We start from the raw sequence: 13,107 nt of genomic DNA on the forward strand, positions 1-13,107 counted from the left end.
TCCTGTCCCCATGAGTAGGGCAGAACGTATCACATATGACAACGTGAGACTGAGGTTGAAGAGGATAATTCCTCGGCTCCCACGGACAAAGACGGAGTGAGTGAAACATTGGAGTTGGGTACCTGGTGAGCCAGAGTCTACAACAATGACGTCTCATTCCAAGAAGAATAATGAAGCTGGGAAAGTGGCTGAGAGTAGTGACAATCATAATCCAATAGAAAACTGAGGTTAAAAAGGGACCCCAAAGGTGGTGCAAGTCTCTGTGGAATACCAAAGGCAGCCAAACATCAATGCTGGCCTTCATTCAAACAGACCGGAATCAACCAACACCCAGGGGCTCAGGGTACCAAGATCCCCATCAGTCTGGAGTTAGGTCACCTGCAGAAGAAAAGTCTGATACGGAGGATATAATTCTGGGAGAAGTTTGAGAAAAGTCCCCCTAATTAGCCATCCAGACAGAAATCATTGATGAATGGTGGAACATGAATGATTGAAATAATCTATATTTAAGTAGCCTTTATTATCGGGTTCAGAGAAGGACATCTGTGTATGTGAGCATAACCTCTGTCACCAACATGGCTTTTCAAGAGAATGAGCAATCTGCAGATAATGTAATGCCAACTCTTGATACATGTCCTAAACAAAATCCCCCTTCGAGACGGAAACTCAGTTCCCTTAGCCCAGGTATTAGAAAACCATGAAACTTTTTCAAACTGTTAATCAGGCTAAAATGCTCTGGGACACTCGTTCCAAGCCTAGAGGAATATTGGGATGTCATCTGAATATTCATAGCATTATTTCTAAACGTGAACAGGTAGGACATTTATCGAATGACTCAAATCTATTTTTTTTCTGTTTCTCTGAAAAATTTTTTTTTATGCGTTTAATGTCCCTCCCTGGATATTCCATATTCAGAAGGGACAGGGCAGAGGGTGTGGATTGCTTATGCACATGAAAGATAACTTTAAATGCAATTGTATCATATGGAAACATGCCAATGACCATGAATGTATGGAGCTGAATGTATTCCTCTCCCCTCATGTCTCTCACTATTATTGGATTATATCGACCACCGACATCTGATATCTTGTTTTATGACCATTTATATGCCATGCTTAAAGAATGTGATCATAAGGCGATTTCAATATAAACTGGGGAAACAAAACTTGCAGGAAAAAACTCTGAGATCACAGACTATTTCAACCGGACTCAAATAATACAAGGTCCAACCAGAGTAACAGTCATCCCAGACTCAAATTGATCTGGTGTTTACTAACAGACCTGATCAAATAATTAAGTCCACTAACTGACTAACAGGTTGGTATATCTGACCGCAATGTTACATTGGTGGTTAGAAAGCTCACTAAAAAGAGATTTAGGAAACATTAATGTGCAAAAGTATGATTTAAAAAAAAATTGAAAAGTGAGCAGAGTAAACTAAGATGCAGCTATAAGTCAAATTGACTGTTCTGATCTGTTAAGCAATGAAGACCCAGAGTCTGGATACAGAACATTTCTGTCAGCTATTGACAAAGTGGATACCTCTTTTACTTGGAAATTTAAACGTTAGCCAAGACAGAAAACCTCTCTACCATGGCTCAACGAGGACCTCTGGAGGCAGATGAGAGAACGGGATCTTTCCTTGAAAAAAAAGCACTGAAGAGAAATAAAGTGGTAAGGAATATTTTTAAAAAGCAAACGCTTAATTCTTTCTTAGAGTGATCAATGAAGCAAAACGAAATGACAAAGTGGTTTGGGAAAATCTCAACAAACCAACAGGGAGAGAAAAAACATCCTGAATTATAGGTTAATGCGATTCTAATTCAAGACTCCGATTTCATATCCACCACCTTAAACAATTTTTTTGCTGATTGTCAAAGAACTGGCTCAAATATTTTCAACCAAGTCAACAGTTCTCACTCCCATAGATAATAATAAACCAATATTCAGAATTCCTGAAATCTCAGCGTCAGCTGTGTATTACTAGCTTCTTCAACAGCTCTAGAACAAAATATTTGTTCTAGACACTGTATTCCTGAAGAGACACAAATATTCTCTGATTGCCCCTATTGTACATCTAGTTAATCTGTCCATCAAATATGAGTTCTTCCCCAATGCTTGAAAGTTTGCTGCAGTGATACCTGTTTTAAAATCTGGTGACCGAACACAGGTGGAAAATGTCCAACCTATAAGCATTCTTCCAGTGGTATCAAAAGTAGCTGAAAGATGGGTGGCTGATCATCTGACTGATCACCTCATTCAGGGCAACTCCATACATCAAATGCCATTTGGATTCAGAACTATGTATTAAAATGCATTAAATCTAAACTGGACATAGGCGGTGAAGTCAGTCTTTTGGATCTTAAAAAGGCCTTTGATACTGTGAATCATGGGGTCCTCCTATCCAAACTATCCTCCCTTAATGTGTCCACTGAAGTCAAGAGCTGGATGTATTCCTATCTGACAAACAGAAGTCAAAGGGTTCGTTTGGGGGACACTCAGTCAGAATCTCTTTACGATAACATTGGGGTCCCACAAGGACTTTGGGGTCCCCCTTCTGTTTACCATCTATAGAAATGATCTCCTACTTGCTTGCCCACAAGTTAACATGCAGATGTATGCAGACGATACAGTACTGTATGTACACTCAAAAAATAGACAACTAGTTGTAAACAAGTTAACTGAAGCTATGGTACATGTTTCTAAATGGATGACTAATTATTTCCTGCATTTAAATAAGACTATGTACTTCTCTAAGAAATCCAATGATTCTTCCCAACGAGCTGTTCTTGTTAATGGGGAGAATCTAAAAGTTGTGTCTAACTTCAGGTATCTCGGTGTCATTTTGGACTCCAACTTGACATTTAAGAAACATGCGAAGGTGGTTAACACGGTTACATTTGGATGATCCAACTTTAGGTTTACACGACCTTTCCTTCCTCTGGAGGCCGCCAAACTATACAGGCATGCTATGATCTTCTGACATCTGAGATATTGCCTCACATGCTGGTCACAAGCAGGAGCTACTATTCTGAAACCAATTGAATCACTCTACAAACACAAGATTTTTGATAACAAACCAAAGAGTAACCACCATTGTCATATCCTTTACAAACATCATTTATTTAGTCTGGATAGCTGTTAGAATTATGTAGATGCAAGCCTTGTCTTTAAGATCCTGCATGGTCTTGGCCCTCCACCGGCATATCATGCTCAAGGAAAGCACCTCCAGAATAACAAGGGCTTGTTGAGGGGAGGGGATAGACTAGAGGGGATTGTTGTCCCTTATCGACACAGTAAAATCGGTCAATCTGCCTTCTCTGTTAGAGCTACAATATACTGGAATGCAGCGCCCATGGATTTGAGAAGCTGCACTGATCATTTTGTTATAAAAAAATATGGCTCAAATCTATCCAAACCTGTACACATGAGATATCTGTGGTTCCTCATATGTAAGACAACAGTTGATGATATTGTTGTTGTTGTTGTTAGAATGATATACTATTGGATGTAATGTATTTGTATTGTTTGTGTGAGTATTTGTATAGTGGCTGTGTCCCTTACCTGCCCTGGGACTACGGGTGCAAATGAGCTTTTGGCTAACCCCGGCACATTTACATGGATGTTGCATTATTGTAATATTGATGTTGATTAATGTGCATTATCCCCTATAAGTAAATAAATAATAGGTGCACTTGATTTGCCTCTCTGGGGGTGTAGGCGGAGTTCTACCTTCAGACACATGAAATGGTTCAAAATGGGAACACTGCCTTCCCGGCACTAGGGCTGCTGAATCAAGTGCACCTACGCCAACAGCGCGAAACAAATACAAAAAATAGGAACGCCAGGCTTTATCGCTATTTAAAAAAATATATGTTTGGTGATAAACCAGTCGATTGGTAACCACTGCTACAGGCGTTTTTATATAAAAGACCCAGCCCCCTTCGGGAGTCGCCTTTGTCTCACAAACACTGCTCTTGCTCAGCCCCCGTTAATCACAGACTAATTGTTAAATCGACTAATCTAATGGTACAACACAGAAGTCCGTAGCTCAAACACTGTTTCAAATGTGTTAGAAGTCAAACCCACCGGTGGGACTCACTGGGTTAAATCTGAGTACTAATGGGCCTCATTTCATGTAGAAAGTCTGTCCCTGCCTGCCATACAAAAGAGCTAGTGTTATTTACCAGAAAGCTAAGGTTATTTTGGCTGCGTTTACACAGGAAGCCCAATTCTGACAATTTTTCTACTAATTGGGATTTTGACCAATCACAATCTTTTTCAGAGCTACACTGATTGTGTGAAAATTAAAAAGAAGAAAAACAGATCAGAATTGCGCTGCCTTTGTAAAAGCAGCCTTTGAGTCAACTGTGGAACCTGTTTTTCTGTGAAGCAGTTAGTTAGAATATACCAGTAAATAGTTTGGGGTTTGCAGTGCAGCCAACACACGCCCATTAGATTCCATCTGAACATGGTTGTATAATACACTTGACCGTGACGCTTCTTTCTTAAATGGTTCAAATAAGACTTTTATGCCAAAAAATCGCATGAATCCTTTATTTTTACACAACCTATTTTGTCACTAGCAGGTACAAAGGTCATTACATGGGTCTTCATTTTTGTCATGTGAAATATTGCTTATTGTGACAGTGTAAATGCTTAATCTGCATTACCAGTCATTTCAAAATTAAGTTTCACAAGCCCTAAATAAGAAAAATAAACTAACATCTTATGAAGTAAGCCAAAGATGTACAGTTGAAGTCGGAAGTTTACATAAACAAGTTTTAATGACTAACCTAAGTGTTTCAACCATTCCACAAATTTATTGTGAACAAACTATAGTTTTGGCAAGTCGGTTAGGACATCTACTGTGTGCATGACACAAGTAATTTTTCCAACAATTGTTCATAGACAGATTTTTTCACTTATAATTCACTGTATCACAATTCAAATGACATACACTAAGTTGACTGTGCCTTTAAACAGCTTGGAAAATTCCAGAAAATTATGTCATGGCTTTAAAAGCTTCTGATAAATTATGTAAATTAGCCTGAGTCAATTGGAGGTGTACCTGTGGATGTATTTCAAGGCATGATATCATGGAAAATCAAAAATAAATCAGCCAAGACCTCGGAAAAATAATTGTAAACCTCCACAAGTCTGGTTCATCCTTGGGAGCAATTTCCAAATGCCTGAAGGTACCACGTTCATCTGTACAAACAATAGTACGCAAGTATAAACACCATGGGACCACGCAGCCGTCATACCGCTCAGGAAGGAGATGCATTCTGTCTCCTAGAGATGAATGTACTTTGGTGCGAAAAGTGCATATCAATCCCAGAACAACAGCAAAGAACCCTGTGAAGATGCTGGAGGAAACAGGTACAAAAGTATCTATATCCACAGTAAAACGAGTCCTATATTGACATAACCTGAAAGGCTGCTCAGAAAGGAAGTCAGTGCTCCAAAACCGCCATAAAAAAGCCAGATCGTACTTTTTGGAGAAATGGAAAATTATGTGGATATATTGAAGCAACATCTCAAGACATCAGTCAGGAAGTTAAAGCTTGGTCGCAAATGGGTCTTCCAAATGGACAATGACCCCAAGCATACTTCCAAAGTTGTGGCAAAATGGCTTAAGGACAACAAAGTCAAGGTACTAGAGTGGCCATCACAAAGCCCTGATCTCAATCCCATAGAAAATTTGTGTGCAGAACTGAAAAAGCATGTGCGAGCAAGGAGGCCTACAAACCTGACTCAGTTACACCAGCTCTGTCAGGAGGAATGGGTCAAAATTCTCCCAACTTATTGTGCGAAGGCTACCTGAAATGTTTGACCCAAGTTAATAAACAATTTAAGGGCAATGCTACCAAATACTAATTGAGTGTATGTACACTTCTGACCCACTGGGAATGTGATGAGAACTAATAGCTGAAAAATCATTCTCTCTACTATTATTCAGACATTTCACATTCTTAAAATAAAGTGGTGATCCTAACTGACATAAGACCGGGAATTTTTACTCTGATTAAATGTCAGGAATTGTGAAAAACATAGTTTAAATGTATTTTGCTAAGGTGTATGTAAACTTCCGACCTCAACTGTATTGTGTCCTATCACTTAAGCCACCCATGTCACTGTTCGAATCACCTGTAGTATAAAGACCCACAGAACACACCAATGAGGTTTTAGGCACACTTCAAAACACAATCCTGACACAAACCATTTTGATGTAATGCAGTATGAAGGAAGGTTCTATCCCAAATGGTACCCTATTCCCTATGTAGTGCACTACTTTTGACCAAGGCCCATAGGGCTCTGGTCAAAAGTTGTGCACTTTATAAGGCATAGGGTACCATTTGGGATGTAGTAAAGAAACATTAAGAACCAACAATATGGATGGGTACACGGGAAAGCAACAGAAGCGCCAGTCTCCCTTTGAAAAATCTTCTCACAACTACTGGGATGGAGCGTGCGAATGGCCGAGAGTTGTGAGAGAGACTACTCTTTGAATAACACCCTCCCCAAGCGACAGTCTTTCGCACTATAACCATTTTTACCAGAAGAATCACTGCTGTCAATGACAACATTCTCCTTCTTAAGAAAGTGAGCGATACATTTCCCTTCCTCCAACAGGGATTCAGTCATGCAATTTAGTAAAAACAAATATCCCTTCTTGGTGGAAGTGGACCAGGACTGCAGGCTGACTACAGGCATAGGCCAGAACAGAACAGTCTCTGTGTGGTGGTAGTGCTGCATAGCTCCAGCCAGTCCTGGGGTGTATTCATTAGACACCAAACGGACTGAAACACTACCTGAACTTGTTCAATTAAAAAAAAAACACTTGTTTTCCTTCTACGTTGCAAAACGTTTTTCTAGTGTGCCCTAATATATACGACCTTGGCCAGTGAGCCTCCAGCCTCCCTCAGCGCTGGCCGGTGTAGCCCCGAAACCAGGAGGTGACGGATGCTGCTGCTGAGGAGATCATGCCCCCGGCCTGGCCCACGGGCTGAGACACCTGCATGGCTGTGCTCTGGGACAGGTCCATGGGCTGGGAGGGGATGTCACAGAAGCGCGGGCTGGGGACCGTTTCCCAGTCTGTCCCCAGGTCTGTCTCCTCATCCGTCACCATCTCATCCCCGCTTTCCTCCGCCGGGCCGGCCGCCTCCGGCTCAACAAACTCCATGGAGTCCTCCAGGTCAGCAGTCACCTCGTACGGACCCGTCCTGCACAGAGATGACATAGTCAGGCGGTGTCCCAAATAGCAATTTACTTATGACAAGGGATCTTCTTACCTGCCCAGGTTCTTGTTGTCGGGAGAGACCAGGAACATGATGTTCCTCAGGGTGTGTTGAGGGTGCAGCAGCTCACTCTCAACATGCTGCACAGGAACACAACGGGTTAGTGGTGGGCATCTCCAGTGTGGGCTGATACATACAAGCTAGATCAATCATGTAACAAAGTGATTAACAGTAACACGGACTAGAACCCAGAAGAGAAAGCAGCAGCACAGTGGCAAGGAAAATATACTCCCAGAAGGAAGAAACTTCTAGACGAACCATGCTCTGTAGTACCTGTGAGAAGCAGAGGTGGAGGATGTTGGTGTTGAGCTTGGTGACAGCCCGGGTGAACCTGTACCTGCTCAGGCTGTCACCACAGAACTCACTGTTACACAACTTCTTGGGCAGATTGACATCCAGGATGTGAGAGAGGATGTTGATGAGCTGGGTAGCAAAACAGAGGGCTGCACTGATGGTGTGGGCTGGGTTGATGTGGTCCAGCTCTGGAAATGGAAGCTCTTCATGAGAACAAGTCGCCTTGGCACAGTACAAGTCAACATTGCAGATTGGTCACCTCTAAGGACCAGATGTTCTCTCAATCGGCTAGTCGTTTGTCCTTGTCACATCTCAAAAGACAGATCATTTGATTATGATGTCTTATTTTGGTAAGAGTGTAGAGCTAGAAAAGTATACTAAAACATATAGTAAAATGTACGCACACACTGTACTGTCAGTCACTTTGGATAAAAGCGTCTACTAAATGGCATATACAGTATATCACAAAAGTGAGTACACCCCTCACATTTTTGTAAATATTTGAGTATATCTTTTCATGTGACAACACTGAAGAAATGACACTTTGCTACAATGTAAAGTAGTGAGTGTACAGCTTGTATAACAGTGTAAATTTGCTGTCCCCTCAAAATAACTCAACACACAGCCATTAATGTCTAAACTGCTGGCAACAAAAGTGAGTACACCCCTAAGTGAAAATGTCCAAATTGGGCCCAATTAGCCATTTTCCCTCCCCGGTGTCATGTGACTCGTTAGTGTTACAAGGTCTCAGGTGTGAATGGGGAGCAGGTATGTTAAATTTGGTTTCATCGCTCTCACACTCCCTCATACTGACTGGTCACTGGAAGTTCAACATGGCACCTCATGGCAAAGAACTCTCTGAGGATCTGAAAAAAATAATTGTTGCTCTACATAAAGATGGCCTGGGCTATAAGAAGATTGCCAAGACCCTGAAACTGAGCTGCAGCACGGTGGCCAAGACCATACAGCGGTTTAACTGGACAGGTTCCACTCAGAACAGGCCTCGCCATGGTCGACCAAAGAAGTTGAGTGCACGTGCTCAGCGTCATATCCAGAGGTTGTCTTTGGGGAATAGACGTATGAGTGCTGCCAGCATTGCTGCAGAGGTTGAAGGGGTGGTGGGTCAGCCTGTCAGTGCTCAGACCATACGCCGTACACTGCATCAAATTGGTCTGCATGGCTGTCGTCCCAGAAGGAAGCCTCTTCTAAAGATGATGCAAAGAAATCCCGCAAACAGTTTGCTGAAGACAAACAGACTAAGGACATGGATTACTGGAACCATGTCCTGTGGTCTGATGAGACCAAGATAAACTTATTTGGTTCAGATGGTGTCAAGCGTGTGTGGCGGCAACCAGGTGAGGAGTACAAAGACAAGTGTGTCTTGCCTACAGTCAAGCATGGTGGTGTGAGTGTCATGGTCTGGGGCTGCATGAGTGCTGCCGGCACTGGGGAGCTACAGTTCATTGAGGGAACCATGAATGCCAACATGTACTGTGACATACTGAAGCAGAGCATGATCCCCTCCCTTCGGAGACTGGGCCGCAGGGCAGTATTCCAACATGATAACGACCCCAAACACACCTCCAAGACGACCACTGCCTTGCTAAAGAAGCTGAGGGTAAAGGTGATGGACTGGCCAAGCATGTCTCCAGACCTAAACCCTATTGAGCATCTGTGGGGCATCCTCAAACGGAAGGTGGAGGAGTGCAAGGTCTCTAACATCCACCAGCTCCGTGATGTTGTCATGGAGGAGTGGAAGAGGACTCCAGTGGCAACCTGTGAAGCTCTGGTGAACTCAATGCCCAAGAGGGTTAAGGCAGTGCTGGAAAATGATGGTGGCCACACAAAATATTGACACTTTGGGCCCAATTTGGACATTTTCACTTAGGGGTGTACTCACTTTTGTTGCCAGCAGTTTAGACATTAATGGCTGTGTGTTGAGTTATTTTGAGGGGACAGCAAATTTACACTGTTATACAAGCTGTACACTCACTACTTTACATTGTAGCAAAGTGTCATTTCTTCAGTGTTGTCACATGAAAAGATATACTCAAATATTTACAAAAATGTGAGGGGTGTACTCACTTTTGTGATATACTGTATAATTATTACATACAACATATTTTGCTATAATGTCCTACCGGGCCCCTCGTTGGTGCTCTTCTCCTCCACCCAGCTGTAATAGGGGGAGCAGTCCCCGTTGCTGGGCAGCGTGACCCTGGGTCCAGTGATGCTAATGGAGGTCTCTCCATTCTGGTCATCCCAGATCCAGCGCCCTGACAGGTAGGTGGTGCGGCGGGCCTCAGCCAACTCACTCACCGTGCTGGAGGTCAGGGCCAGGTCACACTCCGACAACACGTCTGCTGGGTCCCTGAGGGAAAGGAGCAAAGAGAGGGAGAGACTGTCATTACAGGAAGAGCATCTCTATAACTAAGTCAAACAGCAGATGAGAGGTCCCTCAGCATGCACTTTCAAATTTGAATCAAGAATCAGCTGACTGAGACTGACCCAAATCCTAAAACAACAACCAATGTCTCAAATGGACAGAGAGCCTTGGTATCGTTGCTGTCCTTGAAAACTAAAGCCCAGCTTCATAATGCTGGCCAGTCATGGATGGAGTAATATTTAATACTTGGCTCTGGCCAATGCTGTATGACAGTGGTTCTCAAAGCTCTCCTCAAGGACCCCCTGCTGTTCCATATATTTGATCTAGTCGAGAGCTAGCACACGTGATTCAACTTGTTAACGTATCATCAAGCCCTTGTTTAGGTGAATCGTGGTGAGTTAGTGTAAAATACACTTCAAATAATCTTGAAACCATGGCAATGCTTACCTGCTACCCTGTTTCTCCTCCTGTGTGGGGAAGATGTGAGCGGTGAGCTCCAGGATGTGTCCTCTGCGGACCTCAGCCAGGTGCTCCAGACGACCCTGCAGCTCCTTGCCCCTCTTCTCCAGCAGCTCTCCCAGCCGCCGATTGTGTCTCTCGATCTTGTCCCTCTTCTCCTGATGGCGGCTGGCCCGCCGCTGAAGCCTCTGGCTCTCCTCCTGGGAGCGAAGCAGCAGGTCCTTACCTGGGAGAAGAGGGAGAGATAATAAGTTGATTGATTAATATGGGTCAGGTGGCAGCCTATTCCTTGTACAGTGCACTACTTTTGACCAGGGCCCATAGGGCCTGCACTAAATAGGGAATGGAGTTCTATTTGGGATGCAAGCCAATGTCTTGCACCATTTCAGGTTTGCCTGTTGTCTTAGACAGGCTACATAAAGACATGGGTATGAGGAAGAGAATAAATCAAGATGATTATTTTAATCATGTACAATATAATAGAACAGTCAAATAGTGCATTGTAATTTACACTCACCTCCATATGTATTTGGACAGTGAAGCTAACATTTTAAATTTGAGATCAAATGTTTCATATGAGGCGACAGTACAGAATGTCACCTTTTATTGGAGGGTATTTTCATACATATCTGTTTTATGGTTTAGAAATGGAGGTGAGTGTATAAATACACATGGAGATGAGTATCACTGATTTGAATGTCTGATTTGAATGGCTGTCAAGGCCACGTAACTCACCACTTTTCACCTCTTCATTCCCACAACCAATAGCCTCCTTCAGCTGCTCTATTTTCATCTTGCATGACATGATCTTCCATTTCTGAATGAAAGAAACAATACAAATGCTAAGGGTAGATGAGAGTTGAAGAGAACAGGCAGGCTATTGACGCATTTGAAAAACATACCTCACGTAGGGCAGCGTAAATTTACGAGAATTTATAGAAATATGGGAGGTCCTCTACTCATAATTCAACTTACCAGCTGATCTGCCTGGACTTTCTTGTCCATGGCTGTAATGACCCTGGAAGAAAGAGTAGTGTGTAATATCAATATGGTTCATATAAACCATGAGAAGGTAGGAATACAAATGCTTGAAAACTGCAAAGTATTATTTAGCATATTCAAGATAACTGAAAATATTATACTGTACATCTGTTGGAAACGTTCTTTCTCCTCCTTCAGCATTTTAAGTCTTTCCAATTTTTCAGTGTATCTGGGAAAAAATTGTTACCATTATAAAACCTAGTGTTACTTTTGATGACATCACAGCAGAATTAGTAAATGCCGCGTTCTAAACAACAGAACTGGGGGGGGGGGGGGGGGGGGGGGGAATGTGCTCTGACAGAAAAATCAATTTGAACGGTCATCCAACTCGGGCCTCATTCTAGAGCTCCGACTTTCCGACCTGAAGATCACTGACGTCATGATTTGACCTGGTATTTCTCCGAGTTCCCAGTTGTTTTGAATACGCAAAAGTGCCCATAGACCACTCCAAGCAGGTGTTGGCAAGAGTGTGGCCTAGCTTTTTATTTAACTAGGAAAGCCAGTTAAGAACATTAAGAACAAATTCTTATTTACAATGCTCCCTCCCTACTTCACACAAACAACTTGAGATGTATTGTACTTAAAAAAAAATACAATGTAGTCATTTGATTATGAAAAATACAAAAAGTATGTCAGTCACAGTGTAAGTATTAAACAAAGAGTCATGACGTAACTATGACAATTATTTTCCGTTTCAAGACACTAGAAAGTTAGTTACTGTATGCACTGTGTTGAGTACGAGAAAGTTGGTGCTCAAATGACATGATTCAAAATAACATATAGCTAAGTGTTGTGCAATCTAGGCCAATAATGTTCCGAAAACAGCCTTGCTGGCTATAACTTGTGTGTAACATAAGTTACACCAACTATGGTTTAGCAAAACGTCGGCTAGCTAGCTTGTTTACACGTGGTGACGTTTTGCTAAAGGTGTTGGTTGTAGCTAAACAACATAGCTAGCCAGCCAGTTTGTTTGATTGTTGGTAGTTATTAAATGCAATGTTAGCTGATGATGCATAGCCAACATTTCATAAAGCCTTTATTTAGAGCTGTGTTATGAAGTTAGCTGAATGTAAACACGCACCGTTCAGGGTTTCTACCGTCGAAGTATATGAAATCGCCTGCATGGATGCATCGGGCGCACGTCAGCCTGCGCCTGGCGGTGTTGCAGAGGGGACATCGCTCCACGGCGACATACAAACCCTCCGCATCGTCCACAGACTCCACCATTTGAGACCCAGGGGAACCTGTGGTGATTGTGGAGTGTAGGAGGTGCGAGCGAAGCTGTGGCCGAGCCCCGGGCAGCGCTCCCAAAGTCCCTTCGCTTCGCAGCGAGGATGCCATGATGATTGAACTGCCGTTCAAGCGCCAGCTAACCTAGCTAAATTATAGCTATTCTGGCATCGAGTTTGCCCTACTTATTTAAAAATGTTACGGATATATTTACCACCTCAATGCCGTCTTTATTTTCGGAAATGTAGCTATGTTCAGTCATGGAATATATTGCTGCTGTTAGCTAGCCCGCAGCAAACTGTGTCACTGTGTTTTGCATGAGATGGTTTGTTTACGTACGTATGGTCACGTGGGCATATGGCTATAACATTTGCTATTGATTTACAACAGAACACT

General features: G+C 42.7%; 1 protein-coding gene across 1 annotated transcript; it reads right to left on the bottom strand.

The window, feature by feature from the left end:
• Positions 1-4,543: 4,543 nt before the first annotated feature.
• atg14 (autophagy related 14) lies at positions 4,544-13,037 on the bottom strand. The gene is made up of 9 exons (XM_055863923.1): positions 12,563-13,037; positions 11,588-11,650; positions 11,416-11,458; positions 11,176-11,257; positions 10,429-10,666; positions 9,737-9,966; positions 7,575-7,783; positions 7,296-7,381; positions 4,544-7,226 (listed from the first exon to the last, which is right to left on the bottom strand). The coding sequence occupies exons 1-9, from the start codon at positions 12,820-12,822 to the stop codon at positions 6,926-6,928; spliced, it is 1,512 nt and encodes a 503-aa protein (XP_055719898.1). The 5' UTR covers positions 12,823-13,037; the 3' UTR covers positions 4,544-6,925.
• Between the last annotated feature and the right edge of the window lie 70 nt (positions 13,038-13,107).

This window comes from Salvelinus fontinalis, chromosome 15 (assembly GCF_029448725.1).
Source record: "Salvelinus fontinalis isolate EN_2023a chromosome 15, ASM2944872v1, whole genome shotgun sequence".
In the NCBI taxonomy this organism is placed as follows: domain Eukaryota; kingdom Metazoa; phylum Chordata; class Actinopteri; order Salmoniformes; family Salmonidae; genus Salvelinus; species Salvelinus fontinalis.

Bases quoted from the DNA above. Each gene is read 5' to 3' on its own strand.
- atg14 (XM_055863923.1), bottom strand. From the start codon at position 12,822: ATGGCATCCTCGCTGCGAAGCGAAGGGACTTTGGGAGCGCTGCCCGGG. The intron at 11,258-11,415 runs GTAAGTTGAATT...TCTTTCATTCAG, and splicing joins AAGTCCAGGCAGATCAGCTG to AAATGGAAGATCATGTCATG. The intron at 7,227-7,295 runs GTAAGAAGATCC...ATCTCTGTGCAG, and splicing joins GACAACAAGAACCTGGGCAG to GACGGGTCCGTACGAGGTGA.